This window comes from Podarcis raffonei, chromosome 9 (assembly GCF_027172205.1).
Source record: "Podarcis raffonei isolate rPodRaf1 chromosome 9, rPodRaf1.pri, whole genome shotgun sequence".
Lineage (NCBI taxonomy): Eukaryota > Metazoa > Chordata > Lepidosauria > Squamata > Lacertidae > Podarcis > Podarcis raffonei.
In genome coordinates, this window is record NC_070610.1 from 19,449,975 (window position 1) to 19,472,802 (window position 22,828).

The 22,828-nt window shown below is 43.9% G+C and overlaps 1 protein-coding gene across 1 annotated transcript; it reads right to left on the bottom strand.

Annotated features, from left to right (window-relative positions):
- Positions 1-568: 568 nt before the first annotated feature.
- Positions 569-22,130, bottom strand: SLC34A2 (solute carrier family 34 member 2). The gene is made up of 12 exons (XM_053404187.1): positions 22,039-22,130; positions 21,402-21,536; positions 18,500-18,628; positions 16,708-16,851; positions 15,070-15,181; positions 11,260-11,455; positions 10,294-10,389; positions 9,290-9,410; positions 7,025-7,192; positions 5,647-5,763; positions 3,713-3,837; positions 569-2,329 (listed from the first exon to the last, which is right to left on the bottom strand). The coding sequence occupies exons 1-12, from the start codon at positions 22,127-22,129 to the stop codon at positions 1,772-1,774; spliced, it is 1,992 nt and encodes a 663-aa protein (XP_053260162.1). The 5' UTR covers position 22,130; the 3' UTR covers positions 569-1,771.
- Positions 22,131-22,828: the final 698 nt, after the last annotated feature.

Below are 22,828 nucleotides of genomic sequence, written 5' to 3' on the forward strand. Positions count from 1 at the left end.
CTTTTTTGCATACGCTGCAAATTTCATCCATGGGGGGTCTTATTCTTGACCTGAACGCAATATTGCATGATACTACAGTCAAACCTCGGTTCTTGAACAGCTCCATTATTGTACGTTTCGGCTCCAGGATGCCTAAAACCCAGAAGTTTGCGAACGTTTTTCGGAAGGCTTGCAGCCAATCAGAAGCCACGTCTCGGATATCGAACAGTTCAGAAGTCGAACGGTCTTCCAGAATGGATTACATTCGACAACCAAGGTTTGACTGTACTTGCAAAAATGTATTGCTTAAATGCTGGCTGTTGCAGCCAGAAATCATAGGACCAGGTACACTCTGTTATTGGGGTGCTATTTAGAAAGGCCGGTTTCATCCATGCTCTAAGTTCGGGGTCACAGGAGGTTATTCCTTGGGAGCTCCTATGTCCCTGTCTATGATGAGGTATAAAAGAAAAGTTATCATAGCAAATAGTTTTAAATCACATTCCATTTTTATGCAATTTAATTTTGCCAAGAGCAGACATGTGGGCCTCAATGGAAATCTCTCCACCATAAAAGTCCCTTTGCTCTCTCTTCTGAAAAAGTGCTCCATCTGAAGGAAGCCAGGTCTGTAATTGTTAGATCCTTCAGCTGTTCTCTCTTTCTGAATTTGATCCTCAAAAAATTCAGGCACAGGAAAGACAAGTGCCCTAGAAAGTCAGGGCAAATGTCCCTATTTTCCAGGGACATTCCTGGATTTACAGAAGCCGTCCCAGTTTCTGATTTGATCCCAGAATGTCCCACTTTTCCTGAGGACGTCCCTATTTTCATCAGAGAAATGTTGGAGGGTTTGGAGTCTGTGATCTCTGAACCAAGGAGATAAGCAACTGTACAACTTTTAGAAGACATCTGAAGGCAGCCCTGTATAGGAAAGTTTTATAAATGTTTTATTATGTTTTTATATATGTTGGAAGCCGCCCAGAATGGCTGGGGCAACTCAGTCAAATGGATGGGGTATAAATAATAAAATTATGATTATGTTTATGACTATTATTATTATAGAATAGGACATCCCTATTTTCATTGGAGAAATGCTGAGGGTATGGAATGTTATCCTGATTTCTAGCTAGAAGACACAAACTACTGGAAGCATCAAGCTAAAAATTATAAATTCCTATTCTTACACGCCCAGCTTCTTTCAGTAATGTTTCTTTTTTTAAAAAAAAAGTTTGGTACCTTTAAGATTTTCTTATGATGCCCTGTGCCTTAACTTTCAAAACCGCCAGAAGGGAAGTGGTACTATCTCAAAGTTCTTGACGCAGCGCTACTAATCACAGACTACTAGATCCCTTCTGTACCAATGTTGCCTTAAGCCCTGTGTACCTGATTTTGGGTCCACTGATGAGAAGCTGAGCAACCACAGCTGGCAGACGCAGTTTGGGTCTGTAGCAGTACTGGACAGGAGCAGGAAGGCCCAAAGGCCTGGCTATGGCACAGAGTCAGACCTTCACTCCAGCACTGTACTGCTGCCCGCATCCTGGCTCAGCAGACTAGAGGCAAGTTCGTGCACAAGACCCCGGGGCTGCATGTGTCCTTAAGTGTGTGTGTCTGATATTTTGGACTTGACTTCTCGCCTGCTTGCCCAAATGGTCAGCTACCAACCAAGCAATACACACTTTTCGCCGGGTGCAAGAAGATGGCATATGTTTCCCTCCTTTGCTTCTTTCCTCTCCCTTTACATTTTGCCCCCCACTTTTTTTTGTCCCTGAGTCCTCGGCTCTTGAAGTCCTGTCTTCTGCTACAAGGGGGTGGTGGACAAGTTCATTTCAGTCGCCTGCGGTGTCTTTGAAAAGGCGTTTTTCTCATCGGCCAGTGAAACTGGGTTTTCGTGAACTTCCATCGCTTTCCCCGGCGCCACGCTTGCCATTTGTTCGCCTCCCCGGCGTTTGCAACATTTGCAACAGTATTTTTCGCAGGTGGCGCCTGTAGACACCATAACATCATCCCACGGGTCCAAGGACCGCATCCACAAGGGAAGGTAGTCCCAATTTTGCAGCTTCTCCGGCAGCTTCTCGGGCCGCTTCTTTTGAAGATAGTTGATGATGATCACAGCGAAAAAGAGAACCAGGATAGGGACACCGACACCCACGAGGTACTCCCAGCCGGCCACCGACAGACCAAAGACACCAACGGGAATCACAAGGAAGGCGATGAAAAGGTAAAAAATAGCAAACCACCTGTACTTGGCTGTTATGTTCCCCAAAACCTTGGACAGGTGGATTGGGATGCGCGTATAAGGGATTGGGTACCACAAGAGAATCCCAGAAACATTGAAAAAGAAGTGGCAGAGAGCAATCTGAAAAGACACAAAATGAAGCAAAAAGAGAACTAGTCAGAAGAATGTTAAAACAAGTGTGACTTTTGTACAAATACCCTTGAAAGCACTATTTTCCTCCCTTCATTGGATCCTGTCCTGCTATTCCATCTATTATGACCTTCAAAACTTTTTTTAAAAAAATAAATAATTATTTAAACACAATCAAAATAAGGGCCAAACTAGATAAGGCATTGGAGTTTCAAGGGGAAATAAAACAATTCTTACCATGGGGAAGATAAGTTGGATTGGTGCCCTGTACTAATTTTCCTGACTGGAGATCTCCCCGAACTGTTATCTGTCCCATGGCAAACATACAGCTATACCTGATATACCAGGTATGTGCATTTTAAAAAGCAAACCAACATATTAAAGCCTGTATTCATAATTTTATAAAACGAATCGTGGTCATCTGTCAAATAGACTGAGTTAAAGAACCATGGGAGGAAATATTCAACACATGAGGTTAGTCACATCAGACCAGGGTTTGGCATTTCATGAATGAGCCTTGGGTGTGCATGTTCCCATCGTCCCATCCTTCATCCTATTACACACTTACATACTTACTTCCTGTGTAGCACACATTACATCTGAAAGCGCAAACCATGGTTTATGTCTGTCCTCCGAAACAAAACTGGGAACGACATTCAAACCATGAAATCCAACTCTGGTTTGGAGGGGAAGCACAAACCATAATTTGCCATTTGAGACAGGAAGTGAATCGGAGTGTGCAAGGGAAGGGAAAAAAGGAAAGGGAAACCAAGGAAACAAGCAAGTCCAGGGCTTATATAAATGCCAAACCATCACAGGTTCAAGAATCTAAGAGGTGTCATTCTGAATATCATCAGGTTCATCCAAAAAGTAAATATGGGCAATCTTCTGTTCCTATTTTGTGCCCTCTAATGAGTGCAGTGTGTTCAAATAGCATAAGACATTTATTTTTATCCAATTCGGAAACGTTATTGTGTAACATGGTTTCCAGGAGAAAATAATTTCCTGCACAAAAACAACAAAGTAGCAAGCACCTCCTTTAGCATTTCCTTACTGACCCTTGCAGACATGGAGACTTTAAAATGAAACGTAGCAGAAAATATACACGCAGCCACATTCACCATGTCCCTTCTCCCTTACACCTTAGTGCAGCATGTTAAAGACTCTCTTGGAGCCCCAGGAAAACAACTACAAGCTTATTGTTAAGTTCATGCTCAAAGGACTTCTCTGGATCAAAAAACCCCAAGTGCTAGAATTGCACTCACAGTTCTTTAAAGAAGAGATAAAACAGTCCTGACTAGAGTAAAAGTCTTGTTCAAATTCTCCCATTTACTCTCTTTTTGGAAATAATATAAATCAAAAATCACAACTAACCTGTAAGGAAGCCTTTAATTTGTTCCCCGGACTGGCCATAGCAGCAAGAATCGCTGTTGTAGTTGTACCAATGTTGGACCCCAAAGTTAGGGGATAAGCTCGGTCGATGCTTATAACACCAATTCCTAGTTGAGGGGCAAAAGAACAACGTGAATTTTATCATTATTCATATGGCACTTTAAAGACTCCAAAGTGTTTCATGCTTACGGCGTCCATTACGATGGCCCTAAAACTATAAGGTTAAGGGATAGCAATTTACCTACCACCACTTAAAGTCACAGCTGTATCAAAACATTCCTGAATTTTTATATACAATTTTTTATTTCTTAAATTTATGTACCACCCCTCATCCGAAGACTACAACATAAAAAGACAGAATGGAAACACAAGGCAAAAAACAAATACAAAAACCCACCCAATACCTCTTCTCCCACAAAGACATTTAAAAGGCCATGGATGGTTTAATCAGCCAAAGGCCTGGTTATAGAGTAGGGTTACCAGATGTCCCCATTTCCCGGGAACAGTCCCTGGATTTGTGAATAAGTCCCCGGACAAATTCCATCCCCGGAATGTCCCCGGATTTCATCTAATGTCCCTGGGAAACACAACAGTGGCAGTCTCAGCAGCCCGGAGCTGTTGGCTCTGGCCTGCTTCAGGAGCTGCTCAGAAGTCCCCATATGATGGTGGTGCAGGGGGTCTAAGATGCAGCTTCTGGGCTGCCTCCACCTTCCCTGACCCCAGCAACTAAGCTGTGAAGGGACGCTTCACGCCGCCTATCAGAGCTTGCGTGCAAGCAGGAGGGGGCAGGGACCTCTCAGTTAAGCAACAGGAAGCCTCCGTTCCCAGGTGAGGGATCCCCGCCCCCTCCTGCTTGCACGCAAGTAGGAATGGGATTGGGGCTGCTCCGGTGGGAAGGGAGGCATTGTGCTGCCCAAGCCCTGCCACTGTCGCTGTTCTCGGTCCTCCTTCTCCACCATCCATGCCTGACCCACTGCGCACCGCTTCCCTACCACCACCGAAGAACCAACAACTATGGGGCTGCTCAGGCTCATGGAGAAAGGCAATAGAAGCCTAGGAGGAAGGGGAAACATGGCGGTTGGGGTCAAGGCGGCCGCCACCCCTCTGCCACAGCCACCGCTGCAGCATCAACGTCCCGGAAGTGTAGTATTTATTTATTTACTTAAAGTGTCCCCGGAGTCATTGAAAAAAATCTGGTAACCTTATTATAGAGGAACATTTTCACCTGACACCTAAAGCTATTTAAGAAAAGCACCAGGCTAGCTTCTCATCCCACAAGCAGGGAGCAATTGCAGGAAAAGCTCCTTCTCCTGTTATCGCCCTCCAGAGGAGGCACACAAAGAAGGACCTCGGATTGTGATTGCAGGGTCCGCGTTGGTTCATATGGTCCTCAGCCATTTAATACTTTATAGGTCAAAACCAGCCGTTTGAATTGAGCCCAAAAATTAATTTGCAGCCAGTGCAGTTGGGCCAGGATCAGTGCTCTATGCTGAAAACATCTTGAAGCTGAATTCTGCACCAGCAGAATTTTCTGAATCGTCATTAAAGGCAGTCCCATGCATAGAATAGAATATTTGTATTATTGTGTCTACAGTAAAACTCCGTTTCTTTCAAGCCCCCATTTTGGAAGCATGGCAATGGGCTGTCAGTCTAAAGCCACAAGTCATAAGAAATGGGGAGCAGCAGGGGGGGGATGTTTCCATTTCTATGCTATAGTCTACCACTAGAGATCTAGGCAGGTCTATCGTGTAGATTTGTTTTTGTTTCTTTAAAAGATCTGACAAAAAATATCCATGGTACTATATAAAAAGCTGGAATTACCTCATTTGCTCCTAACTTTAGCAGCTGAAAGTTAGGCTAATTCAACACCCCCACCCCAAAAACCGTTACCTAAAATGCTTCCACACAACACTTACCAACAAGTGGAGTAATAGCAGATGTGAACACGGAACTGCTCTGAACAACAAAAGTCATGAAAGCACCAACTAACATGGCCATGTATCCTGTCAGCCAAGCAAATGGATAAGGAAAATCTGGAAAACAGAAGTACAGGAGGCATCAGAGTCAGAATATTCTGCTCAAAATTATGTGTGGAACTGTTTAGCTAAACACCAAGGTGCCCTACTTAAACCACTTGCCAGACAACTTGAAAGTCATTTGATCTTTACCTGAAATAAGAAGCTAAAAGGTGGTGACTTGTCCTCTATAGGTATGTTTGCCTCATAGTACACTTTCTGTGTTTGGAAAGTTTAAAGTAAATTTGTTGCCTTTTCCTGCTTGGCACCCTACCTTCTGAATCACAGAGCTTGGAGTGCAACCATTATATATTATTTGAATCAGGTTGAGGGATACTTTACTGGGTCAGCCTGAAATGTCCCCTGCCTCATAAATTTACTGCTCTTTCACAAACATCCTGTCCTATACTTCTGATCTGCTGCTTCAGTAAGTGTACAAATGCTGTAAAGGCCAAACAGATGGGTCTCTTCCACCCAATCAGCCACTCAGCAGAATAAAAATTGCCAACTGGTTGGGAAAACTCACATATCCAAATGGAAAAGGACCACAGGAAGCAGCTTCCATGCAACTTCATGAATGTATGATGGGTGACAAAAAATTCTAACATTTTCCCCCTCTATGCAGCCCAGTCCTTTTCATTTGGTGATATATAGGTACAGGCAAAAGCAGGAATGGGGAAATATTTCAGTTTGCTCCACAATTTGGAATGAACCTTCCTGGTCTGTATCCAATGGATCAGGCAGCCATCTTTCTTTTTTCCATACAGTGTCCCTGTAAACTCATCCCCACAGGTACATAGAAGCAACTGGGTTTTTTTCTCCATACAGTTACCAACAGAAAGATGGTACCTCATAGCATACTGTTGCTTCCAGGGACTTATTGCTCAAAACAAGCATGGCAAGCAGCAGCAAATGATTTTTAAGAGGGAAAGAGAAAGAGACATGGAAGCCCTCAGCAGCTTTCGAAGTGCTTTATAGGTTTAAAAAAACATTTTTAAATTATGCAGGTGTGTTTTTTTGTTTTTGGATTTTGCCTTAAAAAGTCCAAATATGACATTTGACAGAATGGGCTTGCCTGGCCACTTATGACCAGGGACGAGAGCTGGATAAAAACCGTTCTGTCCCTCCAGAGACAAAAATATATGTCCCACTTGGGTGCATGTTGCACTAGCATTTATTGATTCCACTGCATTATGGACAAGAAAAGCCATTATACATTGTGCTTAACGTATTTCTACTTGTTATGCTATGTAATAAAAAGAAAGAGAGAGCTTGTTACCCGTGTTGAATGTCTTCTTGATAATATTTGCTACTTGTCCTTGCAGTACGGAATTCAGTAATTTAACGATGAGTATCAGGCAAACGCACAAACAGAGCAGCGAGAAGGCAAGGAGGATGAGGCCGACTGCAGTTTCTGAGAGACCGGAGTCTACAAAAATGTGATTACCTATGGGGGGGGGGGAAGAGATACAGAATTTTTAGTTACACACACACACAATTAGTCTGCACTGGGAGCTGTCAAGTTTGCATGTTATTCCCCATGCAAGTGCAACTCCCCTCACCTCCATGTCGATGCTGCACGTAGAAACAATGATAACAAAAAAAACCTTTTCCTATATCTATCCATCCAAAATATACCAATGCTATACAGTGGCCGCTCGGGTTGTGAACATGATCCGTGCGGGATGTACGTTTGCAACCCGCGTCTGCGCATGCGCGGGTTACAATTCCGCACTTCTGCGCATTTGCAAAGCGCGATTTAGCACTTCTGCGCATGCGCGACCGCCAAAACCTGGAAGTAACCCGCTCCGGTACTTCTGGGTTTCGGTGGTCTGCAACCCAAAAAAAATGCAACCTGAAGCAGATGTAACCTGAGGTATGACTCCACTAACCCAGAAAAAATAGTACCTCAGGTTAAGAACTTTGCTTCAGGATTAGACCACAAATCGTGCTCCAGCGGTGCAGCAGCAGCGGGAGGCCCCATTAGCTAAAGTGGTTCTTCAGGTTAAGAACAGTTTCAGGTTACGAACGGACCTCCGGAATGAATTAAGTACTTAACCCGAGGTACCACTGTATTTCCCAAGGGGTCTACCTATTCTGGCATGCATTGGGGCAGATAGAGGAGATACACTGCATGTTTTACGTTGCATTTGAATTTTTGCAGTTTTGACAACATCGATGGCATAGAACAGGCATGTCCAACTTGAAGTAGGCTGTGATCTACGATCCAATATAAAAACTGGCAGTGATCTACCACCCAGGGATGGGTGCAGGGGGGGCAGGCGGGTACTGGCTGCTTCCCCTGAGGGAGCAGGCACACGATCTACGAACATTCATCCCACGATCAACTGATTGATCGCAATTGACGCATTGGACATTCCTGGCATTGAAGAACTACTAGTCTTGGCTGTCTCTGAGTGCAAACCCAGGTCATCAAGTCTGAACTTCCACAGCCGCTGCCCACACTGAACTGCCATGGGCAGACTGGCAGCAATAGCAGCAGATACGTTCTATGCCAGGGATCAGCAAACTTTTTCAGCAGCGGGCCGGTCCACTTTCCCTCAGACCTTGGGGGGGGGGTGGACTATATTTTTGGGGGGAAATGGCCCACAAATATCCCAGAGATGCATTTTAAATAAAAGCACGCATTCTACTCATGTAAAAACACCAGGCAGGCCCCACAAATAACCCAGAGATGCATTTTAAATATAAGGGCACATTCTACTCATGTAAAAACACGCTGATTCCCGGACCGTCCGCGGGCCGGATTTAGAAGGCGATTGGGCCGGATCCGGCCTCCGGGCCTTAGTTTGCCTACCCATGTTCTATGTTTAAGGTAATACTTTATTACACTGCATTTTTGTATATATATTTTTTCTTATACACATCCTTCCCCCTCACCTTCCCCCTTTTTTCTCTATATCACTTTATTTCTTCATAATTTACATTCTTTCAATAAAATATTAATATTAGAAAAGATAATACTTTATTCTCTTGCTCATTATGCTTCTAATTTGCGTTTTATATCTGATGTCCTTTAGTAATGTTTTCTTTTGAAATGTTAAAGTTACTATTTTTGTTAACTTTGCTGCGTTACTTTTGCATTCTGTACTTGACATTCTTTGTAAATAAATAAATAATAATAATAATAATAATAATAATAATAATAATAATAATTTATTTATACCCCACCCATCTGGGATTCGAACCGCCGACCTTTCAATCGGCAAGTCCTAGGCGCTGAGGCTTTTACCCACAGCATCACCCGCTGTGGTGCATCCTATAGAGCGAAATACGGTATATCGCCTCCCCCCCCCCAACACTCTCTCTCACACTGAACACTTCATTTTTGTACAGGCATACCTTTGCTCAGAATGGCACTACTGCAACGTTTGAATCACAAAGAGAGCCATTGCCATAATATTTTATATTGTGCTGTCTCTGCGAAGAGGTTTTACAATGCAAGGGGCAGAGATGGGCTGCTGGACTCGAAAGCCCAAAAAAGCTCTGTGTTACGAGATACAGAAAGCGGCATTTCACTTACATTTTTTAATATATTCTGTGGTGGAAATATTTCGTATCGTCCAGGTCAAGTTTCCATCTCTCCAACAGAGGTCTGGGGAGGTGCAATTTTCCCACGGTGGGATAGTAACATTCATTGGATCCTAGACATCAACAAATAAAGCAGACCAATGAAATAAACGCTCCACATTTATTTATTTATTAAACTTATAATCTCACCCTTTCCCTGCAAAGGAGCCCAGCGTTGCCAAACATGTGATGAAATAATAATTATTAATAATAATAACGTATTTAAAACAATTCCAGTACAGATGCAGACTGGGAAAGATCTCAGGGGTTTTTTTTTTGTAATGATCTATTGCACATCTCAAAAGCACTACAACAAAGAACTCATTACAGTGGTGAAAGTAGGATACCTCTAATGGATGAGTCCTCTATTGGCCTCTCTCCCACACTCATCATAATGAAAAATATTCTATTAATGAGGCTAATAATAATATTATTAATCTACCTTGCCAAGTTAGTAATGTATTTGAACACTATAAAGCATTATACAATTGCTAAGTAGTATGATTGTTCCAGTCCAAACAATGAATCTCAAAGCTAAATCTCCCTTCCTTCCTTCCTTCCTTCCTTCCTTCCTTCCTTTTCCTTCCTTCCTTCCTCTCCCTCTCTTAGCTCTTAATCCTCGTCTCTTACCCTGGGAGGTCTTCCCTTCCCTATTTTTTATTTTTTAAATTGTTTCATCATAATCAAATTTAATGAAAAGTTTGGTATTAATCAAATTAGAATAAAATTGTGTTTCAAAGATCTAGATTTCGGTAGCTGTAAGGCAGTGATATGATACCCCAACGCAATATTTATAATCTTCGAAAGAAGAATTGTAAAGCCAATTTCAGCATATATGTATATATATTGGGCTGGATGAAGCCTCCCCTTCTGAAGGTTCATAGTCAGATGGACTGCTTATTTAATGATGATACAATATCTAATGTACATTATGGAACACAGGAACATAATACTTACCACTTCGGTCTTGGTTTCGCACCAAGTTAGCACTAGGCTTTTGTTCTTTGCTTCCTCATCACCTGTAGCAATTGCACTTATCACCGATTTATCAAGCTGTTAAAGCAAATGGAAAATAAGGTTTGGTTTATTTCATCATTTAATAATACATTCCTCCTAAGTTCCATCTCTTTGTCACACTCTACTAGAACCAAATAACACTATCCAGGGCAAGCTAGGCAGATAGGAATGGTCTCATTTAAAACCTGGCCAGGGGCAAGTGCTTATCTGCACTACTTGCAAGAAATTCCCTAACAGCTGTTCGACATTGGAACCTATGACCAGGGCTGGTGGGGTAGACTCCCTTTGCTGAAAATATTCATCCATTAGTTTGGGATGCTCAAGCACTGAATTTTCTGTGTTTCACAGAGCTTGCTTTAGCTCACCTCCACGACTCCTTCCAACCAATTCTAATCTATTTTTATTGTAATGTTGTGAGGCTTTCATGTTTATTATGTCAGGAAACTGAAACACTGTACTTTTTATTTTTGTGTGTATAAGACTCGGGGGTTTTTTCTTTAGAATTATGTGTAAAACTGTGGGTTGTCTTATACATGGGGCAATCTCAACCCTATTTTATTAAGTTGGAGTCCCTATTTTCTTAAATTGGAGTCCCTAAAAATAGGGGCGTCTTATACACGAAAAAAATACGAGAGAGAGAGAGAAAGAGAGAGAGGGTTTATAATCAGTTCTCAGCTACTGATCCTGTTTTCCCTCTTATACTTTGAAGTCAAGCTATGAAGGCAAAGTGCACATTCTAAGAAGCATATTTTTCAAAAACAAGATTCTAACTCATGGGAATAACAATAACGTCTGCTCAGAAGCCTTCCCTCCATAAGAACGACAATACTATTAGGGAGGGACAAGTCATATCTGAGTACCTAAAGATGCTTCGGCAAATATTAACTAACCGAGGAAAGAGCCTACCTGGATTATAAGTTTTGTAAGTGGATCAGTGATCACTTTCAGCAGCTGAGGGGCATCTTCCCCACTTTCAAGCTGAAATGAGTTCATAATGACATTGGTGAGGTGATAAAGATAGTGTGTGGCCACTTCAATAGGCAATAGGACAGCCACTGACAGCCAGTTAAAGAAATCGTGGATTGTTGCTCCGGCGAAGGCCCTGCAGAAAAAGCAAAGGAAGAGAAAAGGGTAAACCCACATGCTGGAAGACACCAAAGAAAGGTAAATTAACATTCTTTTAAGAGAAAAAAGCAAGTAATCTACTCTTTATCACGGCAGATTACCGTATTTTTCGCCCTATAGGACGCACTTTTTCCCCTCCAAAAATGAAGGGGAAATGTGTGTGCGTCTTATGGGGCGAATGCAGGCTTTCGCTGAAGCCTGGAGAGCAAGAGGGGTCGGTGCGCACCAACCCCTCTCGCTCTCCAGGCTTCAAGAAGCTCTCCGCAAGCAGTGGGAGAGCTGCGTGAAGTCACGCAGCTCTCCCACCGCTTGCAGAGAGCTGCCTGCACCCAGAAGCCTGGCGGGCACTGAGCTCAACGCCCCCCAGGCTTCAGGCTTCGTGCAGCTCTCGGCAAGCCGTGGGAGGGCTGCGCAAAGTCGCGCAGCTCTCCCACGGCTTGCGGATAGCAGCCTGTTCTGGGGGCTGGGGTCGGGGGAAGCTTGGTCTTCCCCCACCCCAGCCCCGTGCCTGGGGGGGAGAAAAAATTTCCTTATTTCCCCCCAAAAAAACTAGGTGCGTCCTATGGGCCGGTGCGCCCTATGGGACAAAAAATACGGTAACATACCCTGCAACACCTCTCTGATGAATCTAGGGAAGTCCTAAGGAAAAGTGGGGCATTACGCGATCAAATCAGAAACCAGGAAGACTTCTGTAAATCTAGGACTGTCCCCGGAACATAGGGACACTTGGAGGGTCTGGATTAAGAACAAGAGAGGAAATTTGCCACCTCAGTGCTCAAGCTTCCTATTGCTGAGCATTCCTGGCTTCCACAGATGGCAGGAAGTCTCAGGGGTGGTGATACTTGGTCCTGGTTCACAACTGAGGAGGTAAAGGTAAAGGGACCCCTGATCATTAGGTCCAGTCGCAGACAACTCTGGAATTGCGGCGCTCATCTCCCTTTATTGGCCGAGGGAGCAGGTGTACAACTTCCGGGTAATGTGGCCAGCATGACTAAGCCGCTTCTGGTGAACCAGAGCAGTGCATGGAAACAGCGTTTACCTTCCCACCGGAACGGTACCTATTTATCTACTTGCACTGCATGCTTTCGAACTGCTAGGTTGACAGGAGCTGGGACCGAGCAACGGGAGCTCATCCGTCACAGGGATTCGAACCACTGACCTTCTGATCGGCAAGCCCTAGGCTCTGTGGTTTAACCCACAGCACCACCCATGTCCCTCAAAGGTAAAGCGACCCCTGATCATTAGGTCCAGTCATGGCCGACTCTGGGGTTGTGGCGCTCATCTCGCTTTACTAGCTGAGGGAGCTGGCGTACAACTTCCGGGTCATGTGGCCAGCACTCGCTTCTCAGGAGTGGTGCTACTTAGTCCTGGTTCACAACTGAGGAGAGAGCCCTGGAAACCTATGCTGCTTTCAAAACAGAGGCACCAAGTTGCGCCCAAGATTGAGGGGGCCTGTCACACAATGCGCTCTTGCGGCATCACGTGGCTGGCATGTGGTGTGTGTGTGATGTCACATTTTGGGGGTGGCCAGCGGCCTCATCACTGAGGGGCCCCAGCCTCCCTCCCATCGGATATTGTGGGGGCCAAAGGCATCTCGTCCTTACAAGGTCGGCAGCCCTGTCTCAAAACATCTGCTTCGTTTGCAAATATGCAGGAAGAAAAGCACAACGATGTTTGCTATGTGGTGCAGATAGCCCGAGACAACTTCAACAGGAAATGGCACCAATGCTCAAAGTCAGTTAAAGAAGCTGTGCAGCATTAGATAAAACCCCATCAGGTAAACTCTGAGGACTCCCAAGCAACCACCAACTGATAATACAATCATCAGGCAAATTATTAATTCTTGGATTCAGTAATAAAGGATTAATAACGACCAATCTCACAACGCTCTTTTACGACAAGGACTGTATGAAAAGGTGACTGTACAAATGTAGGGTAGATATGATTTGGCTTAAGGAGATTTATTTCTGACGTCAATCTCACAATCCCAGGGCACAATACACAAACAAGCAGCACTGGTGTGCAGATAATGAAAGGAGCACATGCTCCACAACACAAGGTGTAGCAGTCATAAGGACAAAGGAGCAACCCAGAGTTCATTCCTCTAAATAAGACCACAAACTCTTATCCCGCACAATTTACTGTGCTACCACTCAGTGGCGCTGTGGGTTAAACCGCAGAGCCTAGGGCTTGCCGATCAGAATGTCGGCGGTTCAAATCCCAGCAACAGGGTGAGCTCCCGTTGCTCGGTCCCTGCTCCTGCCAACCTAGCAGTTTGAAAGCACATCAAAGTGCAAGTAGATAAATAGGTACCACTCCGGCAGAAAGGTAAATGGCGTTTCCGTGCGTTGCTCTGGATCGCCAGAAGCAGCTTAGTCATGCTGGCCACATGACCTGGAAGCTGTACGCCGGCTCCCTCGGCCAATAAAGCGAGATGAGCGCCGCAACCCCAGAGTCGTCCGTGACTGGAGCTAACGGTCAGGGGTCCCTTTACCTTTACCGCTCATTTCAGATGCACCTGATACAAGAAGGTGCATTCACTAGTCATGTTAGTTGCTTGTAAGTATTGTAGGATGTTATACTATTAACTTTTTTTTTTTAAAGGCAACTAGTGAAGTAGTAATGCTTGTGTTTTTCTTTGACCACAGAGAACTGCCCTACTGGGCAACAACCATTTTAGTTTCAATGGGTTGAGGAGGGGGACATGGTATGAGGAGAAATGGAATGGGTGAGGGACTCACTGCTATCCTGTGCTCAAGGGCCCCCAAACTATAAAGGCCCATATTTTGGGGGATACTTCACCCCTGCATGGGACGCAGGTGGCGCTGTAGGTTAAACCACAGAGCCTAGGACTTGCCGATCAGAAGGTCGCGGTTCGAATCCCCGCGACAGGGTGAGCTCCCGTTGCTCAGTCCCTGCTCCTGCCCACCTAGCAGTTCGAAAGCACATCAAAGTGCAAGTAAATAAATAGGTACTGCTCCGGCAGGAAGGTAAACGGCGTTTCTGTGTGCTGCTCTGGTTCGCCAGAAGTGGCTTAGTCATGCTGGCCACATAACCAGGAAGCTGTACACCGGATCCCTTGGCCAATAAAGCAAGATAAGCGCCGCAACCCCAGAATTAGCCACAACTGGACCTAATGGTCAGGGGTCCCTTTACCTTTACCTCACCCCTGCATATTAGTACTGCTGCAAGGCTTCAACCAATATTCATCTAGCCCGATTATTGCACATTTTGCAGATGAATAATGCATTATTGTGTGCTAAGAGGCGTTGTCTTAAGCATGTAGCCACTGAGGGTAGGGTGAGAAAGGTGGAAAACAGAGTGACGTACTTTATTTTTTACTATTTTAATTTTATAGATAATATAGGAAGCAATCAGTGTTTTTCTCAACTGCCCAGTAAAAGAAACTGTTTAATCAAATTTATATACCATGCTTCATCAAAAGATCTCAGGGAGGTTCACAGAATATCATGCAATACTGTAATGCAGCATAAATAAAAATGTCATTGCATACATTTTGGGAATTTCTACAGTTAAATATCACAACCTGCTCCTATAATCGATTGTAGTTTATGTTTAAAACACTGGTACCTTCTAAACTGGTTCCTGTCTCCAGCTTGCATGAGCGCCACAACGGTGTTTGTGACGGAAGTACCAATATTGGCTCCCATCATGATCGGAATTGCATGCCGAACACTGAGTACTGCAAGATATTGGAAGCAACAGATGAAAAATGGAAGCGATGGGCAGTGTTGGCCTCTACAGTACATTGAACCAACTTAGGACCTTCCTTTGTTCTTGAGACACAAAAGGAACTAACTTGAGGATCAGAAAGCTTGTTTTGCACTAATCAGAATATGGAGAAAGCACCAACTGTTGAGTTTAGAACATGGCTAAATGAGATCACAGTGGGGTTCGGATCTAAGTCATCTGCCAAAGCATTACAACCCAATTTCCAACAGGAAAATATTTTTCTACGTCTTATATTTTAGACTCCGTCTTATATTTTAAACTTGCAGGGTTGCCTTTCCCCTGTCATTTCCCCCCTCCCCCTGGATCAAATGATTGAAATAAATGCTCTGCAACCACAGACTGACCTTGGCTCTTCCCACAACATTGCTCCTAAGAGTCCTTTCCTACTCAGGGTTACAAAATCCAGACCAAGTCTCACACAACTTAAAAGAGTTACTCAGAAAGGCAGCGTTCTGTCAGGTGTACCTCCTCCTATCTTTACAACAGAAAAGGCACACCAAACACATTGTCTGTTCCTGTTTCCAATATGATATTCCCATAGTAGTTTTTTATGAAAATGTTTTTCCAATATCCCCTTTGCTCTCTATATTTGTTCGTGCACAACTTTCAGGATGACCTGTACAAATCTATAATCATAGAATTTTTTATTTTATTTTTTTTATTAAAGATTTTCTTGGTTTACCGAAGTATGTGTAATGTCTCTCGTATTTTTTCCATGTAACATTTTTACAAATCCATTTCATTTGTAGAGACATTAGGGGGAGAGAAAAGGGGGGGAAGATGGATGGGGGTGGGGTGGCGATGTTTCTATTATGCTTAATGTATGTAGAGTTTGGTGTCAGCATTGCTCATGTAGGTTTTCTGCTGTTCGTTTGTGTTCCTTTGGTGGTGAGAGAGGTTGGGGTTGGCCTAGGGTGTGGCTGTTCACTTGTGGTTGGCTGTGGTGATCCCTGTTTTCGTGTGTGAGTGGGGTGGGTGGGTGTTGTGGATCAGGTTAGCCATATTGATTTGTATGCTGTTGGTGGATTATTGCCATTGTCTCGTTGGGCTGTGTATGTGATAAAGGGAAGCCATACCGGGGTAAATGCGTCTTCTTCTGTTTGTCCCCGTGTCAGTTTCAGTTTATTGGTTAATTTTTCTAGTAGGGCTGTTTCCCATACTATTTGGTACCATTGGTCCATGCTTACTCCTGACAGGTCTCTCCAGTGTCTGGTTATGGTGTTTCTGGCTGCTGAGAGTAGGTGGATTATGAGTTCTTTGTGGTGTAAATGGACATTGTTGTCTTGGAAGATGTTTAGTAGGGCCAATTCTGGGGTGATGTCTAATACTTGCTTAGTTATTTTAAATATTTCTTGTATGGCTGTTATAATCATAGAATTGTAGAGTTGGAAGAGACCCCAAGGGATGACCCCCTGCAATGCAAGAATTTCAACTAAAACATCCATTAACTACCAATCCTTTGTACCATTAACCTACTTGAAGAGGACACCATGCTGACGATGATGGATGAGGACGTGCTTGAGCTCTGCACCATGACTGTCACCAGAAGGCCAATCACTACGCCTGCAAGAGGATTTGCTAACACGGAGCCTTCTTTGAAGACGTCCCCTGCTGCTTTGCCTACAAAAAAATATAGATTGTGTCTTTGAATAACATAATTGCTACCTATATGCAGACAACCCAGTTTCCAACTTCTAAATGGTTCCAACATCTAAAAAAATGTAGTATAAACACCGACAACTGGGAAACACTGGCCTGCAGTCGCTCCAATTGGAGAACAGCCTTGACCAAAGGTGACATGGCCTTTGAAGACGCTCGAACTCAGGGCAAAAGGGAGAAACGTGCTAAGAGGAAGGCACACTTGGCAAACCCTCACCACTCAGAAACACATGTCCCCACTGTGGAAGGATGTGTGGATCCAGAATTGGCCTCCACAGTCACTTACGGACTCACTGTTAAAACCGTGTTTATGGAAGACAATCTTACTTGGCTACGAGTGATCGCCAAAGAAGAAGACCTATATGCAGAAAACCCAGTTTCCAATTTTCTGTCGTGCTTTTTGTGAGCAGGATGAAGAAGTCAGGGGGCAGCTCTGCATTTTGCGGCAGGGGTGATTATTGACTCACCAAAGGTATTTCATCTGCCATTAAATAAAGATTACCCCCACCCCCCAGAGAACCCAACTCTTATGCCTCCTGTATAAAATATTTTGGCTGCCATTCATTCATGTATGGAAGAGTAAATAACTGCTTGCTCTGATGCAAAGGCAAAACCACCCCAAGACTTAGGGCAGGCTTCCTCAACCTCGGCCCTCCAGATGTTTTGAGACTACAATTCCCATCATCCCTGACTACTGGTCCTGCTAGCTAGGGATCATGGGAGTTGTAGGCCAAAAACATCTGGAGGGCCAAGTTTGAGGACTCCTGACTTCGGGCTTATATCGACACTTCCTCTTGTCCCATTCCTTCCCCCCAATTAAAACCACTCTTTGGTGCTCAATCGAAGCAAACAGCCATTTGGGTTTCCCCCGGATTGCTGTTTGTTCCTATCTATTGCTAAAGAGCAGGTTTTCCCTTAGAAAGGAGAGAGGCAAGGGGGAAACTGCTTGGAGCCATACTTTCTAGGCATGGGACAAACAGATGTGTGGGAGATCCCTTGTCCAGATACTACTGACAGCAACGAACAGTAGACATTATTCTTCTTCCCCTTTCTCACAGCAGCTGCAGGGTTTTGGGAAAGGTATCACTATATAGAACCATAGAGTGTGTGTGTGTGTGTGTGTGTGTGTGTGTGTGTGTGTGTGTTTTCACTGCCTTTGTCATGAATCTGTAAAGTGGTGGTAGTAGCAGTAGTAGTAGTAGCAGTAATAATAATAATAATTTATTTTTTATACCCCACCCATCTGGCTGGGTTTTCCCAGCCCCTCTTTTACCCACAAAATCTCACACTACATAATACCGTTGTAAAAAGTTTAAGGTTCCATAGAACAGTCTAGCTTGACTTGTAATTCATCCCAACGACTGACACCATCTATACCATCCGAGACTAATACCTGAAGCTAAAATAAAGCAATGTCAACACCCCCTTGGAATGCTGAAAACAAAAGGTGCCTTTGCAAATAAAGGGGCGTCAGCATTCATTTACTGACACTTTCTTTTTCTGTTCATCTGTTTGAAGTGGGCTCTTCTGGAGGGGTGAGGCTTAACTCAACAAGATCCTTTTTACAGAAACAGAGACTTAGGTAACCATGATGAAAGTGTTTTCCTACCTCCTACTAACTGGAAGCCTGAGCTGAGCACATCCAAGGCACAGACAAAAAAGTAGAGCAGGAGAAGCAAGAGGACAAACTTTCCAAATCCTTTTGTCACACGGAATATTTTGCCTTTCGCATCCAGCTCTGCAAAATACAAAACAAGTTTGCATATACAAAACAGCAAAGAATCTAATACTTGATTTTCAACAGTCAATCGGTTTCCTGCAAGTCTGTGGAGTCAAGGCTGATGCTGTGAGTTTGGTGGATGATAAACCAGAAGGAATGTTCTCATTATTAAAATTTAACTATAGCTAAAAGATTCTTATGAAGCTATAAAAACCCAATAATTTTTTTTTTAAAAAACCAAAACCAATTACCCCTTTTTGCCCTACTTAAAGCAAAATGTGAGAATGATAAATTTTATTTTTTTATGTTTTTACTCAAATTTCATAATATTATTAGGAAAATAGCATCATTAATTTGAAACAAAAAGGGGCAGAAGATTATTACAACAGAGTTCGCATGCACTTTTAAGCATTGGAAGACAGCGCTGAATTTGCCTGTTGTGGTACACATCAGCACAGGTCGATACGTATTTAAATAATTCACTGTATGTCCCTAATAGGTGGTGTCTTTGCCTGTTGGAATTGCCTGGTTGGCTCTCCATCTTGTTTCTACCCCTGGCAATACAGAAGGTAAAGTGTTTCCATGGGTAGAGAGGGTTCTACAGAACCAGTCCACAACTCTAAACTTCCACTTGTCACCAAAGCATAAGCAGCTCCTATGGGGACCTTCCTACCACAGGAAGTGCAGAACCACCTTTGACCTCACTAAAGGACTAAAGGGATCCGGAAAATGAAACAGACTTTGGGGCCAAATAAAGGTTTGGAGGCACGAGCCACTGTGAAAAGGATTTCTGAGCTTGTTAAGATTCCTGAATGGAGTCTGCCTGGTAATCCACGTGGAAGCCATTCTGAGCTCTTTGGACAACATGGCATTACGTCTTGCCTCTGAGTTCAGCAGGAAGAATAAAGATAAAGGGACCCCTGACCATTAGTTCCAGTCGTGACCGACTCTGGGGTTGCGGCGCTCATCTCGCTTTATTGGCCGAGGGAGCCGACGTACAGCTTCCGGGTCATGTGGCCAGCATGACTAAGCCGCTTCTGGCGAACCAGAGCAGCGCACGGAAATGCCATTTACCTTCCCGCTGGAGTGGTACCTATTTATCTACTTGCACTGGCGTGCTTTCGAACTGCTAGGTTGGCAGGAGCAGGGACCGAGCAACGGGAGCTCACCCCGTCGCGGGGATTTGAACCGCCAACCTTCTGATCGGCAAGTCCTAGGCTCTGTGGTTTAACCCACAGCGCCACCCGCGTCCCTGTAGCAGGAAGAATATAATTACAAAATAATAAAATAACAGTCATAGAAGCTTTTAAAAAGAATGAGTGGTGTACAATATATTCCGTAGTGGAAGACAAGGTTCACAGTTGTACCAAGCATATCAAATGATCATGAATGTTGCCAAATTAACACATATTTAGTGGGAATGTGTCAGCCATAAGATAGTTTGGTCATGTAAATCACAAATGACCACCCAAGCAGAAGCAAAGTTGGAGAGCGGTGGCAGCTTTTCGGAAAAAGCAATGAACATGCCTTTTTAAAACCATGGTTCTCTAGAATAACAAGATGCATCCTTCCACCTTTGAGAGATTACTAGACCAGCAGAAACCAACAGATATGGAATTAATTGTTGAGAAGTAAGGTCAGCATTGACACCATCAACAATGGACACAGCTTAGAGTCCAAGGTGATCTGTTTGCCAACAGCAATACCAATTTTGTTTACAACCTGGTTGCAGAACCCAACAGCATTTGAACACCCTAAATACATAAATGGAAAAGAAGGTTGCAACTTGAGAGATTTCCCCTGCTTCCATAACATGGGAAACGCAACATGTTCAATGGGAGAACTTTCATTAGCAGATGCACTGATTTGCTGTTTTGCCTACTCAGCTGTCCACTTTTAAAACAAAGCATGTCAAATCAGAGAATACAGATAGTTTGGTATTAAAGGTAAAAGAACCCCTGACCATTAGGTCCAGTCGTGGCCGACTCTGGGGTTGCGGCACTCATCTCGCTTTATTGGCCGAGAGAGCCGGCATACAGCTTCTGGGTCATGTGGCCAGCATGACTAAGCTGCTTCTGGAGAACCAGAGCAGCACATGGAAACGCTGTTTACCTTCCCGCCGGAGCGGTACCTATTTATCTACTTGCACTGCGTGCTTTCGAACTGCTAGGTTGGCAGGAACAGGGACTGAGCAACGGGAGCTCACCCCGTCACGGGGATTCGAACCGCCGACCTTCTGATCGGCAAGTCCTAGGCTCTGTGGTTTAACCCACAGCGCCACCCGTGTACTGATAGGTAAATAAAGGCACAAAGATTCAGAGCCAATGATTAAAACAACTTCCACCTGGGCTTTGCTGCCCCCTTTTCTAGAAAGCTAATGTTTGAAAATCATAGCGTTAGAAGGGTACCGGAGGATCCCAGGCACGTCCAACAGGTAGATTGTGATCTACCAGTAGATCACTGGACATCTGGGGTAGATCACTGGCAGATCACTGGCTCCCCCCAAAGAAGCTCAACAAGTTTGTCTCCCCTAAAAAAAGCTCAGCATCTTTGGCCTGAACCCCAGAAAACAGGGCTTTCCTTCCTAAAAAAAAGCTCAGAAACTTTGACCCAAATTAAAAACTTTGACTCAAAAACTCCAAAAAAGGGAGTAGATCACTGTCAGTCTTTAACTCTGTGAGTAGATTGCAGTCTCTTGGGAGTTGGCTACCCCATTCCAGTATAATCCCCTGCAATGCAGGAAACACAAATTAAAGGTGGAAAAGTATAAATATCCACGACAGGTTCTTACCTGACCACTTTACTCCTGTGTTCTGGAGCTCTGGCAAACTCCATGGGTCAAATTCTGGCGCTGGTTCTGCTGCCAAGGCAATGGTGGAGTAAGCGGGCAAAAGTTCCAGCTGATTTCCTACAGGAACCGCTTCACCTGAGAGAAACAGCAAGCAAGTCAATAACTGTTTCCTACCTATCCTTGAGTATAGAACTCACAAGCTTCTAAACAGAATGTTAATATAGGATATATAGGAATAGGGATGGTAACTATTTATGTTTTTTTTATATATATATAAATTTTTTATTGGTTTTTCAACATATAATATAAAACAATACAAAAAACAAACACTAACAAACAAACATATAAACATGTATAATTTCATAAGTTTTTTCCATGTACCCAATTTCAGCGACTTCCCCATGCCTCCCTTTTCTGCATCTCTATTTCAAATTTTTTCAGCAACCCCTGGTCTGAATTACCTATTAACTCCTTTCTTTAACCCTTTTTCTTTCTTCTTGTCCAATCATTTATCGCTGCAAATCTGCTTTACTTAAACCATGACATTTTAACACTCCACAATCTTACAAGAGTTTTTAAGATAAAGTTTAAATTTCTTCCAGTCTTCCTCCACCGTCTCTTTCCCTTGGTCATGTACCTTTTGAATTGTTCATCGCTCTGTCAGACATGACTTGATTTTCTTGGGCTTTGCTTGCGTCTGTTCCTGCTAGTTCAGGCCTTGGAGCCATCGCCTGCAAAGAGATGATCCACCAACGAAACGTCAGAGCCAAAGCATTTCCATGCAAAAGGGTTAGTTATATGAATCTGAGGCAATCAACTCTGAATACTAACTTGTATGAACCAATGCCATTTCCTCAAGGGAATGCCATCAACAGCATATTTCCTAACCCCTTTATTTTAACTAAGGTAGCTCACATTCCACATTACAAATAAATATCTGAACAAACCCAAAGAGCTACCCGTTTATCCATCTAGCAAATACGCAAACATAAACGAACAATTGTCTCTCACTTTCGACTCTTTCATCTCTTACTACTCTAAAGAGGAAAATACATAGTTCTAAGCATTTTAAATGTCACCTAAACGGGGACGCGGGTGGCGCTGTGGGTTAAACCACAGAGCCTAGGACTTGCCAATCAGAAGGTCGGCAGTTCGAATCCCTGCAATGGGGTGAGCTCCTGTTGCTCAGTCCCTGCTCCTGCCAACCTAGCAGTTCAAAAGCACATCAAAGTGCAAGTAGATAAATAGGTACCGCTCCGGCGGAAAGGTAAACGGCATTTCCGTGCACTACTCTGGTTCGCCAGAAGCGGCTTAGTCATGCTGGCCACATGACCTGGAAGCTGTACGCCGGCTCCCTCGGCCAATAAAGCCACGACTGGACCTAATGGTCAGGGGTCCCTTTACCTTTAAACGGGGACAGTTTTAGG